This window comes from Podarcis erhardii (genome assembly GCF_964252035.2).
Source record: "Podarcis erhardii genome assembly, chromosome: 1".
In the NCBI taxonomy this organism is placed as follows: domain Eukaryota; kingdom Metazoa; phylum Chordata; class Lepidosauria; order Squamata; family Lacertidae; genus Podarcis; species Podarcis erhardii.
The window spans coordinates 4,406,591-4,421,213 of NC_138497.1; the positions used below are offsets into that span (position 1 = coordinate 4,406,591).

The 14,623-nt window shown below is 46.2% G+C and overlaps 1 protein-coding gene across 3 annotated transcripts; it reads left to right on the plus strand.

The window, feature by feature from the left end:
* The first annotated feature begins 590 nt into the window (after window positions 1–590).
* On the plus strand, window positions 591–14,051 carry GNPNAT1 (glucosamine-phosphate N-acetyltransferase 1). 3 transcript variants are annotated; one of them, XM_081866659.1, is made up of 6 exons: window positions 591–721; window positions 6,909–7,105; window positions 7,682–7,744; window positions 8,782–8,909; window positions 9,003–9,064; window positions 12,849–14,051. In XM_081866659.1, the coding sequence occupies exons 2-6, from the start codon at window positions 6,934–6,936 to the stop codon at window positions 12,994–12,996; spliced, it is 573 nt and encodes a 190-aa protein (XP_081722785.1). In that variant the 5' UTR covers window positions 591–721; window positions 6,909–6,933; the 3' UTR covers window positions 12,997–14,051. The 3 variants fall into 3 exon arrangements, with proteins under 3 accessions (XP_081722785.1, XP_081722783.1, XP_081722784.1); XM_081866657.1 differs by lacking the exon at window positions 591–721 and adding an exon at window positions 838–927; XM_081866658.1 differs by lacking the exon at window positions 591–721 and adding an exon at window positions 947–970.
* The last annotated feature ends 572 nt before the right edge of the window (window positions 14,052–14,623 follow it).

Sequence of the window (14,623 nt, forward strand, 5' to 3'; positions counted from 1 at the left end):
GAATATTCAAATTACTTTTGGTATCAGTTTTGAACAATTTTGTGTACTTGGCTAATTCTTTTTCATTTTTCATTTATTATTATTTTTCTTTTTTTCCTTTTATTTCCTTTTTATATTTTTACCTTTTTTGTATTTTTTTCTTTAACTTTTTGAATATTTAGATGTAATGTTTAATTAATGCTTTCTCTCTAATATTAAATTTTCAATAAAGATAATAATAAAAATAAATAAATAAAAGATACATAGATAATAATAATAATGATAGCAATAATAGCAATAATGACGATAACAAGAACGACATTTAAATATAACGCGCTTTTGAACACGCTGAAGCATGGAAAAGCAGTACGCATGCGCACCCCGGGGCGTTAGGCGTTCCATTGCTCCAAATCTTCCCCGCCCCTCTTGCTTGCCTTAAGAGGCAGAGCGCATGCGCAGTGGCCAGCCCGGCATTCCTCGGCCCTTGCGGGAGGGAGATGGAGCGAGTGAGTGATAAAGGAGGCGGGGCTAGGCAAGGAGCGCCCTTTCCCGATTGGCTCCTTTTCCACGGCCTCCGGGCCCCGCCCTCCCGGCGAGCCGCCACGTCAGTCACAGCTACGCCCGCCGCCGGGATCCTGCGCCTGCGCGCTGGGAGGCGCCTGGCCGCTTCTCCCCTCAGCCGGCGTCTCGCGAGGGGGGGGGGGGAGAGAAGGCGGGAGAGCGCGGCGCGTGCACGCGGAGGGTAAGTGCGGGGGTGACGTGGGCGCGCGTGGGGGAGGGGGGGAGGAGACGGGGAGAGCCCTGTGGAACCTACAGGGTGACAAGAGTGCCTCTGAGCATGGGCAGAGCGCCGGCCGACAGGCGAGCCCAGTTCCTCAATACTTCTTCCCTCTTGGGCGGCGGATAAAATATTGCCAGTTGCCTCAAGGATTGCAAGGACCCTGCCAGGTTGGTCCCCCCCCCCCGTTGCAGGTGTGGCGGCGCCTCCCAGGTAAGCTCTTGGAGGAGGGGGGGCGTTGTAACATGGCAGGTGCCATAGCTGTCAACCTTCCCTTTTTTTGCTGGAAATTCCCTTATTCCAGCCACGTTTCCCGCTGCTATCCCGTAGACTGTCCCCGGGACAGGTGAGGCTGCTGATCCCTTATTTTCGAGGCTCCCCAGGACAGGTGAGGCTGCCGATCCCTTATTTTCGAGGCTCCCCAGGACAGGTGAGGCTGCCGACCCCTTACTTTCGAGGCTCCCCAGGACAGGTGAGGCTGCCGATCCCTTACTTTTGAGGCTCCCCGGGACAGGTGAGGCTGCCGACCCCTTACTTTCGAGGCTCCCCAGGACAGGTGAGGCTGCCGACCCCTTACTTTCGAGGCTCCCCAGGACAGGTGAGGCTGCTGATCCCTTACTTTCGAGGCTCCCCGGGACAGGTGAGGCTGCCGACCCCTTACTTTCGAGGCTCCCCAGGACAGGTGAGGCTGCCGATCCCTTACTTTCGAGGCTCTCCGGGACAGGTGAGGCTGCTGATCCCTTACTTTCGAGGCTCCCCAGGACAGGTGAGGCTGCCGACCCCTTACTTTCGAGGCTCCCCGGGACAGGTGAGGCTGCTGATCCCTTATTTTCAAATCTGAAAGTTGACAGCTATGGCAGGTGCCAGTCTGGGATCACAGCCCCCGGGGGCAGGGCTGCGGTTTTCTTTGCAAGATGCTCCCCTGAACCTTCCTTGTTGCTACACCCGAGTGATCTGTGGCAGAAATGCATGTTGGGCGCATAAACTGATTCAGGTACGATCTGCTGTGGAGCTGGATTTGCTGATGCCCAGTGTGAGGAACAGCCCTCAAGTCCAGGTTCCAGGGCTAGAAGACTCTCCTGAAATATATTAAAAAAATAAAAAATTGCCCAGTAGCAGCTTAGAGACCAACTAAGTTTATTCCGAGTATATTCGTTTGCATGCACACTTCCTATAGAAAGACTCTCCAAGTTTCTATATATCTATGCATATATGTGGCTAAGAGTTTCGGACTCGGACATGGGAGACCAGGGTGCGAATCCTCCCTTGGCCATGAAGCTCTCCCTGGGCCATTCCCTTCTTCTCAGCCTAACCTACCTCACAGGGTTGTTGTGGGGGTTGAAGAAAGCGTCTTTCTGGCCTCCTGGTTGTCAGAGCTGGCAGCTGACTTGGAGATACCTGGGGCACTCCTGTCGTTGTGAGGGGAGATGCTGAGAAGCATCGCTGAGGGATCCCAGTGGCTGGGCACTGCAAGCAGGGAAAGGAGCCCCCCCTCCTGCTTGTGGGCTTTCCAGTGGGCATCTGCTTGGCAGAGGGCCTTCTCGGTGGTGGCACCCTCCCTGTGGAACGCCCTCCCACCGGATGTCAAAGAGAAAAATAACTACCAGACTTTTAGAAGACATCTGAAGGCAGCCCTGTTTAGGGAAGCTTTTAATGTTTAATAGGTTATGTATTTTAGTCCAATCCAATTTCCTTTATTCGACCGATAGTCAGAAATAAAACACAATACAGAATTATAAACTAAAACATCATAGGGGTACATAAATAAGGTAGGGCCACAGTACTAAACCTCTCACAGATAACCCACATCAAGGCATTCAGTTATACGTTTCCGACACTTGAGTGCCAGGAAAAGGAATTTAGGGTTATGTATTTTAGTGTTTTGTTGGAAGCTGCCCAGAGTGGCTGGGGAAACCCAGCCAGATGAGCAGGGTATAAATAATAAATTATTATTATTATTATTATTATTATTATTATTATTATTATTATTACACTTGAGAAAGAGATGCTGGACTGGGCAGATCTTTGGCCTGATAGAAGGCGGCTTTTCTTACGTTGGTTCTTATGGGTTATTCATAGAATCGTAGAGTTGGAAGGGACCCAGGGGTCATCTAGTCCAGCCCCCTGCAATGCAGGAATCCTGCCCTTAGCCGTCCTTGGGGGGACTCGAACCACCAACTTTTGGGTTAACAGCCAGAGACCAGAATGCCGTGGTGAGACTCCTTACAGGGTCCTTGCCATGGGATCACATTCACAGCCATACCAGCTGCACTGGCTCCCGATGGAGTACAGGATCAGGTTTAAGGTGCTGGTTTTAACCTTTAAAGCCCTATGCAGCCTAGGACCCTCATACTGGAATGTCCCACAGAGGACCTTACGGTCCTCAAATAAAAACATCTTGGAGATCCTGGGCCACAGGGAGGTTAGGCTGGCCTCAACCAGAGCCAGGGCTTTTTCGGCTGTGGCCCCGACGTGGTGGAACACTCTTTCACAAGGGACTAGGGCCCTGCGGGACTTGACATCTTTCCGCAAGGCCTGCAAGATGGAGCTGTTCCACCAGGCCTTTGGGCAAGGCACAGTCTGACCCCCTCTCTCCTTCTGTAATCCTCATAGAACTCTAGCCCAATGGTTGCCATCAATTTGATTTTGAATTGATTTTAGAATGAATTGATTTTAGAATGCATTTCAATTAATTGATTGTGATTTTATGTAAACTCTGTTACTTTTATTGTTGTTAGCCGCTCTGAGCCCGGCTTCGGCTGGGGAGGGCGGGATATAAACAAAATTTTATTATTATTATTAATTATTATTACATTTATATCCCACCTTTCCTTCAAGGAGCACAAGGTGACGCACACAATTCCGTTTAATCGTCACAACCACCCTGCAAAGCAGACGAAAGTTAAACTAAGAGACAGCAACTGGCCCAAGGTCACGCAGTGGGCTTCATGGTAGAGCAGGGATTTGAACTCTCAATCTTCCAGCGCTCCTTAAGCATTTCACCACAGTGGGTTAGAAGGGAAGATGCTGGCAGCTAGTGAGAGCTGTGGAACATCCACATCTCTGAAATAAATATCCAGTAAAATGTAATTCTGTCAGCCAAAGAGAGTTGAGCTCAAATGACAGGAAGGGCTTGCTTCTTTAGAATGGCGTGCCAAGTCAGACGAGAAGGATAACTATGAATTCACACCCACTTTTCTGCAAAAGTACACGGATGCAAAATGTAGCCAGCTATTTCCTTGTTTGCTTTCTTCACATTATAGCAAACGTTTCCTTCATTTCATTCCCACCCTTAACGGTTGACTCAGCTGCAGAACTTATTTCTGTATGTTGAACAGGGATCTGTACACCTTGCAAAAGAGGTGTTGGTGTCAAGAAAAGAGAGCTGGCATCGCTTTAGGTCTGGATTTGGCCAGTGGAATTCTTGACTCTTCCTATGAACAGCAGACACCCCCTTCCAATGTCACATTACACAGATGAACTTACTTTGTCATACTGTGTACTGCTTTTATAACTCCAGGCTGTGAATCACTTTATAAATTGGTGTGTCTTTTTAAATAAAAAAGTGTTTTTTTAAAAAAGTGATACTGGTTCCACCAGTGGCTTGTTATATGTTACCAGCTGCACTGGCTCGCGGTGGAGTACAGGGTCAGGTTTAAGGTGCTGGTTTTGACCTTTAAAGCCCTATGTGGCCTAAGACCCACGTACTTAGGGGACCGCCTCTCCTGTTATGCCCCATGGAGGACCTTAAGGCCCACAAATGACAACATTTTGGAGGTCCCAAGTCACAAGGTGGTTAGATTGGTCTCAACTAGGGCCAGGGCCTTTTCAGTACTGGCCCCCACGTGGTGGAATGCTCTGTCCCAAGAGACGAGGGCCCTGCGGGACTTGACATCTTTCCGCAGGGCCTGCAAGACAGAGCTGTTCCGCCTGGCCTTTGGTTTGGACTCAGTCTGACCCTTATGTTTCCCTCCCCTTATGGTTTTGATCTATGGGCTACTTTTAAAATGAGGCTGCATTTTAAATTGTATTTTAACCCGTATTTTAATAAACTGGTTTTTAGATTAGATTAGATTAGATTAGATTAGATTAGATTAGATTAGATTAGATTAGATAAATTTATTGTCATTGTCCGTATATACACAGTATACACAACAACGAAAATCAAACACCCAAGACCGGATTCACATACACATTTGCACGTATCTCCAACACTCTCATCCTATTCAGACATAATCTATTAAAACATACATAAATCTATTAAAACATACATTTTTGTTTGTCTGTGTTCCCCTATTATGCTTTATAGTAATTTTATTGGTGTTAGCCGCCCAGAGCCAGGCTCTGGCCGGGGAGGGCAGGGTGTGTGTGTGTATATATATATATATAAATAATATAAATATATTATTATTATTATTATTATTATTATTATTATTATTATTATTAAGATGGGGGAACCTGTGATCAGGTGCCTTTGGACTCCAGCTCCCATCATCCCTTTCACTGTCCATTCTGGCTGGGGCTGATGGGAGTTGGAGTCAAAAACACTTGGAAGACCACAGGTTCCTTACTTCTGCTATACTGCCTGGGAAAGGGACCTTTGAATCCTCGCCTTCACACTTTGCATCCTGTAGATCCCCAACCTGCTGCCCTCCAGATGTTTTGAACTGCAGCTCCCACCAGCATGGTCAGCAATGATGGAAGTTTTAGTCTGGATCACCTTATAGATCACGTTTTAAGGGTAGCCAAGAATTGGTGCAGTGAGTTCTGCTGGCACTCATTTTGGCTTATGAACATTAGCGTGGGGAAATGATCGTTGGTGTGTACAAGACCCTTCCCTCTTGCCTGCTGATACACAAAAGGGGAAAGATGAAATTGGATGCCTACTTTCAGTCTTTGCAGAGATGACTAGCTTTAGGCAGACTATAAGAGAAAGCTCACTCTCTTGGCTGGAATAATGCTAATTTCTTGTAATTTTGTGGTCTGCACAAATTACAGTGTGAATGATAGTAGCCCTTGCTCTGTAAAATGTTTTGTAATTTTGTTCCCCTGAGAAAAGAAAGCCCTCCAAACACAAACATGGTTATCTAAAAGTTCATATTCTGTGCTTGGGGTGTTTGTTTAACCCCAGATCCTGGTGTATTTTTTAGTTCAAAGAACCTGTCTGATGAAAAAATAAATATTGCTTTAATGTTAACCTTTTGTTGCATCAGAGACATCAAGGTAATAGGCTGCTATGCAATCATGTTCTTATTTATCTTACATTTCAGAAGGGTGGCATTGATATGGAATGTATATTTTAACTTCTGAAAGTTTTGGTACAAGTGTCAAATATTTTTAGATGGTATCTTTGAATCACATGCATTATTACGATTTTATGTTTTAGCTGTGAGTTAAAGTAAGGAACATGGCTAGTTTAAAAGATATTTGGAAGAGGAGCAACAGCAGCCCCTTGTCAAATTCTTATCTCTCTTGGCGTCTGAAAGGAATAGTTTAAATTATTCCTGTGTTCTAGATGCCATTTTTCTAGCATTTCCTAACCTGGGGAAAAATTGTGTATTTGCACTGGCGCTGTGGGTTAAACCACAAAGTCTAGGACTTACCGATCAGAAGGTCGGCGGTTCGAATCCCCCAATGGGGTGAGCTCCCGTTGCTCGGTCCCTGCTCCTGCAAACCTAGCAGTTCAAAAGCACATTAAAGTGCAAGGAGATAAATGGGTACCGCTCCGGCGGGAAGGTAAACGGCGTTTCCATGCGCTGCTCTGGTTTGCCAGAAGCGGCTTAGTCCTGCTGGCCACATGACCCGGAAGCTGTACGCCAGCTCCCTCGGCCAGTAAAGAGAGATGAGCGCCGCAACCCCAGAGTCGGTCACGACTGGACCTAATGGTCAGGGGTCCCTTTATCTTTTACTGGGACAGAAGGCAAGTCAAAATTGGGAGCAGAGCCATAGGCTGCCTGGAAAGTTTAGGACAAGACAAAGGTCAGTTTGGCATTATGTAAGGCTGGTCTAAGGACTGAAACACCCAAAAGCTGTTAGCCAAATTGAGTAACTGCATGGGGTTAGAAAGGCAGTAAATAAACTTAAAACGAGCAAGAAACATAGAAACGCTAAACTATTTCCAAATGTGAATCATTGTGTTTTTCAATTCCAGTACGCCACTTACAGTCTCAGCTGCCATGATGCCTGCAGCAACAGTAAAGCCTGACACCACGCCATTGTATGACCCTCGCCTCCTTCAGGAACTGGACTGGAGTCAGAATACCGTGACGTTTTCCCCTGCTATTTCTCCTGTGGAACCAGGCAGTGGTTTAGTTTTGCGACCGCTTTGCATTGCCGACATCAACAAAGGTACAGCTCACTTTTCTCTGAACGCCTAAGTCCACTTGAACTCAAAGGCTACATATGCACATCGTAACCCAGGACTGCATTCGAGGATAACGACCAGAGCAAACTGTTAAGTCTTACACTGGATAGTTTTGTAGAAAATGGATTGTAAGAAGACCAGGACTGTTGGTCTTGGATAGGAGGGGCTTAAAATAATTCCATGTTTATTGAAGACCATCTTACTCGGCTACAAGTGATCGCCAAAGAAAAATAATTCTGAATGTAGAAAGCACTGTCTGCTTTGCTAGGTTTTGTGTGGTTCCTCTCCTCTGCTATTTTGTGTGTGATTTTCCATTTTGGGAGGTGTTTTTATTAACTTTATTCTATGCTGCCCTGATAGCTTTGCTGAAGGGCTGTCTAAAAATCTTGCCCATTTCACTACACTTGAAAAACTGTATTATAGTTGCTTCTTGGTTCTTGTATCCCACATCACTCCAGACACTGAATTGTGGACACTACTTGTGGAATCTCTACTTGAATATCGAGTTTTGTGCTTGCCTTGAAAAATGCATTTATGCAAACTCTTTCTCTCCCTTGCAGGCTTTTTAAAAGTTTTAGGTCAACTGACAGAAACAGGAATTGTCAGCCCTGAGAAATTCATCAGTGAGTACCTTGTTGTATTTTGCAGCTTGGATGAAGGGAACAGGGGGTTTGCTTCAGTGCAGCTGTCTCACTGACCTTGCTTGGCTTCTAAAAGAGATGCCTTGTTGGTAAATCATGAGTTCATGGGTGTGAGGAGTGGTTTAAGTAGCAAAAAAAGCAGGGGGAACCCAGTCTTTGGGCAGCCTATACATTTGACTACATCGACAGTTACACATCACTTGCCTTCCCCATGAGAGACCCTCACATTCTATTCACCTGCTTGTCAAGGGTTAGGTGCAGTATATCCTGGCAGATCGTTTTTAGGTGCCAGGCAAAATCGTTTCTCTATAACTAGGCCTTTCTTATAACAAAGTTATAACTATAACTTTGCCTGATTGAACATTCTAGGGCCTTTTAAATGTGTTTGTGGGAGGGGAGGTTATTGCTTTGCTTTTGTTTTATTAAGTATTTTGTGTTCTCATTTTGTATTTTTATGTTGTCAACTGCCCTGGGATACAAATTTAGTAAGTAAGTAAGTAAGTAAGTAAGTAAGTAAGTAAGTATGTATGTAGTAGTAAGGTAAAGGTAAAGGGACCCCTGATCATTAGGTCCAGTCGTGACCGACTCTGGGGTTGCGGCGCTCATCTCTCTTTACTGGCCGAGGGAGCCGGCGTACAGCTTCCGGGTCATGTGGCCAGCAGGACTAAGCCGCTTCTGGCAAACCAGAGCAGCGCACGGAAACGCCGTTTACCTTCCCACCAGAGCGGTACCTATTGATCTACTCGCACTTTGACGTGCTTTTGAACTGCTAAGTTGGCAGGAGCAGGGACCGAGCAACGGGAGCTCACCCTGTTGTGGGGATTCGAACCGCCAACCTTCTGATCGGCAAGTCCTAGGCTCTGTGGTTTAGCCCACAGCGCCACCCGTGTCCCATGTATGTAGTAGTAGTAGTAGTAGTAATAATCTGGGTATGCAAACCTGAGCAGAGCTATAGGAAAACCTCATACCAGGGGAATGTAGATCCTCTTACCAAGAATGCTCCTACCTGTATTTTCTAGAAACATTCGAACACATGAAGAGTTCTGGGGACTACTACGTTACAGTAGTGGAAGATACTATTCTAGGAGAGATTGTGGCTACTGCAACTTTAGTCATAGAACACAAGTTTACTCACTCGTGTGCAAAGGTATGTTGGGTAGTGCGGGAAATACTCTTGCTGCGAATAAGTTCTGGCACTTTCTGGTACTCAGCGGCTAAGTGGTATTGCCTGTCTTCACAGAGGGGAAGAATAGAAGACGTTGTTGTAAGCGGAGAATGCAGAGGAAAACAACTTGGGAAATTGTAAGTGGCTGTTCATCGTCTTTAGCTTACCAGCCGGGTTGTGGGAAATAGTGCCAGTTGCCTCTTACATGCCCCACAACACCTAAGTGAGCAAAGGAGCAAGGACCGCCTCTCGCCATATGAACCAACCCAGTCCTTGCAATCATTCTGCCCTTTCTTTGTGTGCCTCCTCTATGAGAACAGCCTTTTCCGAGGTGCCTCCCCACTTGTGGAATTCTCTTCCCAGGGAGGCTCACCTGGTGCCTTCATTACATATTTTTAAGCCCGAGAAAACCAAGACTGAGAGCCAGTGTGGTGTAGTGGTTAAGAGCGGTAGTCTCGTAATCTGGGGAACCGGGTTCGCGTCTCCGCTCCTCCACATGCAGCTGCTGGGTAACCTTGGGCCAGTCACACTTCTTTGAAGTCTCTCAGCCCCACTCACCTCACAGAGTGTTTGTTGTGGGGGAGGAAGGGAAAGGAGAATGTTAGCCGCTTTGAGACTCCTTAAAGGGAGTGGAAGGCGGGATATCAAATCCAAACTCTTCTTCTTCTCCCAGGGCTTTGGCGGATTAAGAAAGCTATGGCCTTTTAAACTGTAGGAGGGGTGGTGTTTGCTTGTTACTACTGCTTGTTTTTATACTGTAAGCTACCCCATGACCCTTGGATGAATGGCGATACAGAAATTTAATAAAAAATAATAACAATAAAAATCACCAATGGTGTCTGACGCCCTCCCCCAAACACACATTCTGCAAGGCTAAACTTCTTCTAAAGCAATAAACTGATATTTATGTAACACCTTTCAAGCATCCCAAACTAGTCATATTCATTCTTTACAACCATTCTGTAATATGGGGCTGGTGTTATCCCTGTATTGCAGGAGTGAGGTTGAGGGAAGTGGCTTTTTGAAGACCACTTAGCTCTATGACAAGTTCTCTTAACGCTTGAATCAGCAATTTTACAGCTCATACCCTTTGCCCATGGATGGGGAATTTGTGGGTCTCCAAATGATGTTGGACCAATTCACACCAGCCGCGCCCAGTATGACGTATGGTCAGAGTTGATCTGGTGGGCCACAGCTTCATCACCCGGATTTGAGTCTCTTAAGCACTTCCGGAAGTCTGATGCCGTAGCTGGGAGCGTTGGGCTTATGGGAACATAAAGAGCTGTCTTATACAGTGGTACCTCGGGTTACATACTGTCAGGGGCTCAGGAGCAGAGGCACAGGGGAGAGAGGACATGGAGAGTGAAGGGGAAGAATCTGAGGGCTGCGTAGGGGAGTATGACAGTGGCACGAGAGATTCCATGAGCTTCTCCAGCGAATCAGAAGATTCCCAGAGGGGGGCGCCGAGGGCCACGGCAAGGGGGGTCCCAGGGGGGATGCACCAGAAGCAAGGGACCAGCGGGGACTCCCAAAGCAGCAGCGGGAGATCAGGACCAGTTCCCCCACCAGAGCGTAGTGGGGGGGAAGAGTCCCATGCATCAGGGCCAGCGTCTCCTCCAGCAGGGAGAGAAGATGAGTCAGGGCTTACCACGCCTCTATCGGAGAGTGAGGGAACGGAGGGGAAGTCAGGTCCAGCTAGCACCCCCGAAGGGGGAAGCAGTGACAGGAGCAGTGTAACGGTCAGGAGAAAGGTTGCCAGCTGGGCGCGCAAGCCAAGTTCAAATGTACAGGCGCGCGGGACAGCGGAAAACCCGGATTGGGAACCAGGTCCCAAAGCCCGCCGGAGGCAGGGGGAAGACTCAGCGTCAGAAGAGTCTAGAAAGGGCAAGACCCCAGCGGACAGGCGGACCCAGAGGAGGAAAGAGCAAAGGAAGAGGTGGAGCAAGGCTAGAGTCTTAAACTGGTGTCTGGGGGGAGGAGATTCAGACGGAGCTTCGGCGGTCTAGAGTTGAGACGTAGAGCTGCACGCCATGACTTTGAAATCGAAACTGAACTTCAATAAAGACTTTTGTATATAACAACGAACTGGCGTTGGTCCTTTGTGAGCTGGGACCTCGGGCAGCCCTGACACATACGCTTCAGGTTACAGACTCTGCTAACCCAGAAATAGTGCTTCAGGTTAAGAACTTTGCTTCAGGATGAGAACAGAAATCGTGCTCTGGCAGAGCGGCAGCAGCAGGAAGCCCCATTAGCTAAAGTGGTGCTTCAGGTTAAGAACAGTTTCAGGTTAAGTACGGACCTCCGGAACAAATTAAGTACTTAACCCGAGGTACCACTGTACAGTCAGATCTTTGGTCTATCCAGTTCAGTATTGTCTACAGTAAATGACAGCAGCTATCCAGTGTTTCTTAAGAGATGCCAGGGATTTAACATGGAACCTTCTAATTGCTGAGCATGCAGCCTAGTAACACTAACCAGATAGCTCTCCATAAGCTCCAAATTCACATCCATACGCACACACCCCAAACCCTGTCTCACCTGAAGCCAGTTTATTTGTAACCTACCTTATTAGGTTATTTGGCTAAAACACAGCCCTTGATCTCCTTTGGATGTAAAGTTAACAACACCCCGCTTTTATTCTTTCCAACTGGCATAGTTCTTTGCTTGCCTTTTGGGCATTTAATCTGTACCCAAATTGCAGGACCCTGCCAAGGTATACGCTTCAAACCTCCTTTGAGAGGAATGTCTCCCTAGTTCAGTGGTTCTCAAAGGGTGTGGCAGGAGAGGGAGGCAAGGGTGGCAGGAAGATGTAAGGACAATCAAATAAACTTTTAAGCATTTCAGTCTAGTGTAGTATGAGGGGGGATATACAACCAGAAACAGTATTCACACCTATCTTCAAGAGCATCGGCCATTCTTCTAGTTCCCCATGATATCTTGTAGTGAACAGGGATTTTCAACTCTTGACAAATGTGAACAATCAGAAAAGAGAAAGGCTTCTTTGTGCTGATGAGTTTGTTTGCCTCAAATTAGACCTAATACAAAGGAGATTACCTGGCAAAAACAAGCTCAACACCTCTTATTGGGTCTGTATACATCCTTAAGGTACATATGTAAGAGGCTCATTAATATTTTGGAATGATTCCTGTTCTTATGTAGCTGCATTGTTTTATACTTTCTGGATGTCCCATGATCATATTATAAAGTAGTTGTGTTCTGGGTTATAAACCAAGCACTGCTAGGAGTTGCTTCTTTTTGTTTTCCAATGTATTTATCAATAAAAAAAATTGGTTTGACAGAAGCTAATTTTTATCCTGAACAAGTGGCCCGGAGAAAATGTTTGAGAACCCCTGCCCTAGTTACGAGACTCCTTTTGGACTTTCCTTATTCAATCACAATGATGTATCTGTCTCATCTTACTGTATACTCTCCCTCTGCAATTCTTGTCTCCTTCCACTCATTCCTTGCAGGGTTAGGGTTGCGAAGTGGGAGCTTCCTGTTTTCCCTTTGCTGAAAAGTGGCTCCTACTATCCATTTGGGCATGGTGGCAGCAGCAGCAGTGCTGATGTGTAGATTCACGGTTGCCTGGTACATGCAGTTTGACATCCTTTTGCAAGAGTATACCCATACAGTTTGTTTCAGAGTACAGTGGTACCTCTAGTTGTGGAAATGATCCATTCTGGGGTGCCGTTCGCACCCCGAAAAGTCTACAACTAGAGTGGCGCTTCTGCGCAACCATGAGGCGCGATAGAGCGCTTCTGCACATGTGCAAAGCGCGCAGTACGCTTCTGCATGCGCACAGCAAAACCCAGAAGTATCCACTTCAGGGTTTGCCGCGTTCGCAAGCCGAAAAGACGCAACGTGAACCTAATGCAACACAAAGTATGAGTGTATTAACTCCTCCTCTTCTTCTTCTTCTAGATTGATGTCAACTCTCACACTGCTAAGTAAGAGACTGAATTGCTACAAGATCACTCTCGAGTGTCAGCCAAAAAACGTTGCTTTCTATGAAAAATTTGGATATTCAGTATCTGAAGAAAACTACATGTATCAAAGATTCTTCAATTAAAGAACTTCCAGCTGTAATCTCATGTAATGGACTGTTGGTGGAGGACTGTCTCTTTTCTCCTTGTCTCTTTTCTCTCTGTGGAAAGCAAATGGCTGCAAATGAAATTAACACCTCCAGAGATGGGACAACAAATACAGTACAGCAGACTTTGATTTAGGTTTCCTTGCTGACAGGAAACATTTTAGAAGCCATTTCCTACTGTTAATGCTTTTTGCTAGCTGGGATGTAAAAGATGGGGGTGGTTGCCAGGTGGGGGTGGTTTTTAACCAAAGGCTATATTTTTACCTGATTCCTTTCTTGCCTGGTATTTTTCTAAGTCTCGTGCTGCTTTGTGTTGCCAATTCAGTGGTGGTTAATGAGGCAGGACTGACTTGCGAGATTTCTAGTCATGTGGGTAGGAGAAATGCAAGGTCTGTACCAGGCTGTCACTGGTCTTGACGTTAGTATGCCTCAGATCTTCATGGGCCCCAGAAGAGCCCTGCAATGATTGATTTGTCGTGCAGTGGCCTGTTAGTCCCCTAGCAGTCAATTGGTAAAAATTATTGCTTATACAAAGAACCTGCATTTCTAAAATATTGTATTCTTATCTCTTGTAGCTGTGAAAAGGCTGTGGGGCCAGGGGGCCCTCTTTTCCAGCATGGGCTATATCACATATATGCTTTGCAAAAGCAATCTTCTGCCATGCTAACCCACTCGGCAGATGTTCCACATCCCAAATCCACATCTCAGAGGCCCCCCCATGCTTTGGGGCTTTAGATAAAGCCACGTAGCACTTCTTGCCATGAGCCGCCAATAACGGTACAACTTTCCTCCCACCATTTCAACTTGAAGGGGGCAGTCTCGGGCATTACAAGCAAATGAAGGGCACTGCAGAAAATTTTTGTAGTCGAGTAAATAGCTTTATAAAATATTACTGAGGGCTACTGTAAGCGGATTTCATGCATTTTGTGGTACTCTAAAAACTTTATTGGGGGGTGACTAAAGTTTATTTATTCAGTTTTTTAGAAAAGCACTGTTAAGACATAAATAAATGAAGGCTGTTAAAATCTTTTGAATTATGGTCTTCCTTCTTCATTGGTCTAGGTGTGCTCTACTTGGCCTGCTGTTTTACTTGGGTAATTTGAGAAGTGTTAGTGGAGTTCATCCACGTGGGACAATTGAATACTGTTGGATGGAGAACATGTTTGAAGTTAAGTGGACCATAACCTGTGGAGGGGGGTTAATCCACAACTTAAAGCTCTAAATAAGATTGCTGATTCCATTGGCCTTTAAACTATAGCCAGGAAAAGGCGCGAGAGCCTCCCAGACCCTGGTAAGCAAGGCAGAAAGCTTAAAAGCGCTCTGCCTTTCATAGGGGGCAAGGCCTGTTTGGTGCACCAGCTCCAAAACAGTAGGGGTGGTCTTGAAGGGGCGGTTTTAGGGTTGTTTTGGCTGTACGTAATTTTGGCTTTACGTGCAAGTCCTTAAGCCTCACATAAATTACGAATCATCTGTATAGGTTTGAAGAACAGAAAACCAAAAATACTGGCAATACAGTGGTGCCCCGCAAGACGGAAGACTCGCTAGACGAAAGAGTTTTCCGTTTTGGAGGTGCTTCGCAAAACGAATTTCCTATGGGCTTGCTTCG

Excerpts from the sequence above, each read along its gene's own strand:
- GNPNAT1 (XM_081866659.1), top strand. The coding sequence starts at position 6,934 with ATGATGCCTGCAGCAACAGTAAAGCCTGACACCACGCCATTGTATGAC. Across the intron at positions 7,745-8,781 it reads CAGCCCTGAGAAATTCATCA|AAACATTCGAACACATGAAG; the intron begins GTGAGTACCTTG and ends TGTATTTTCTAG. Across the intron at positions 9,065-12,848 it reads GGAAAACAACTTGGGAAATT|ATTGATGTCAACTCTCACAC; the intron begins GTAAGTGGCTGT and ends TTCTTCTTCTAG.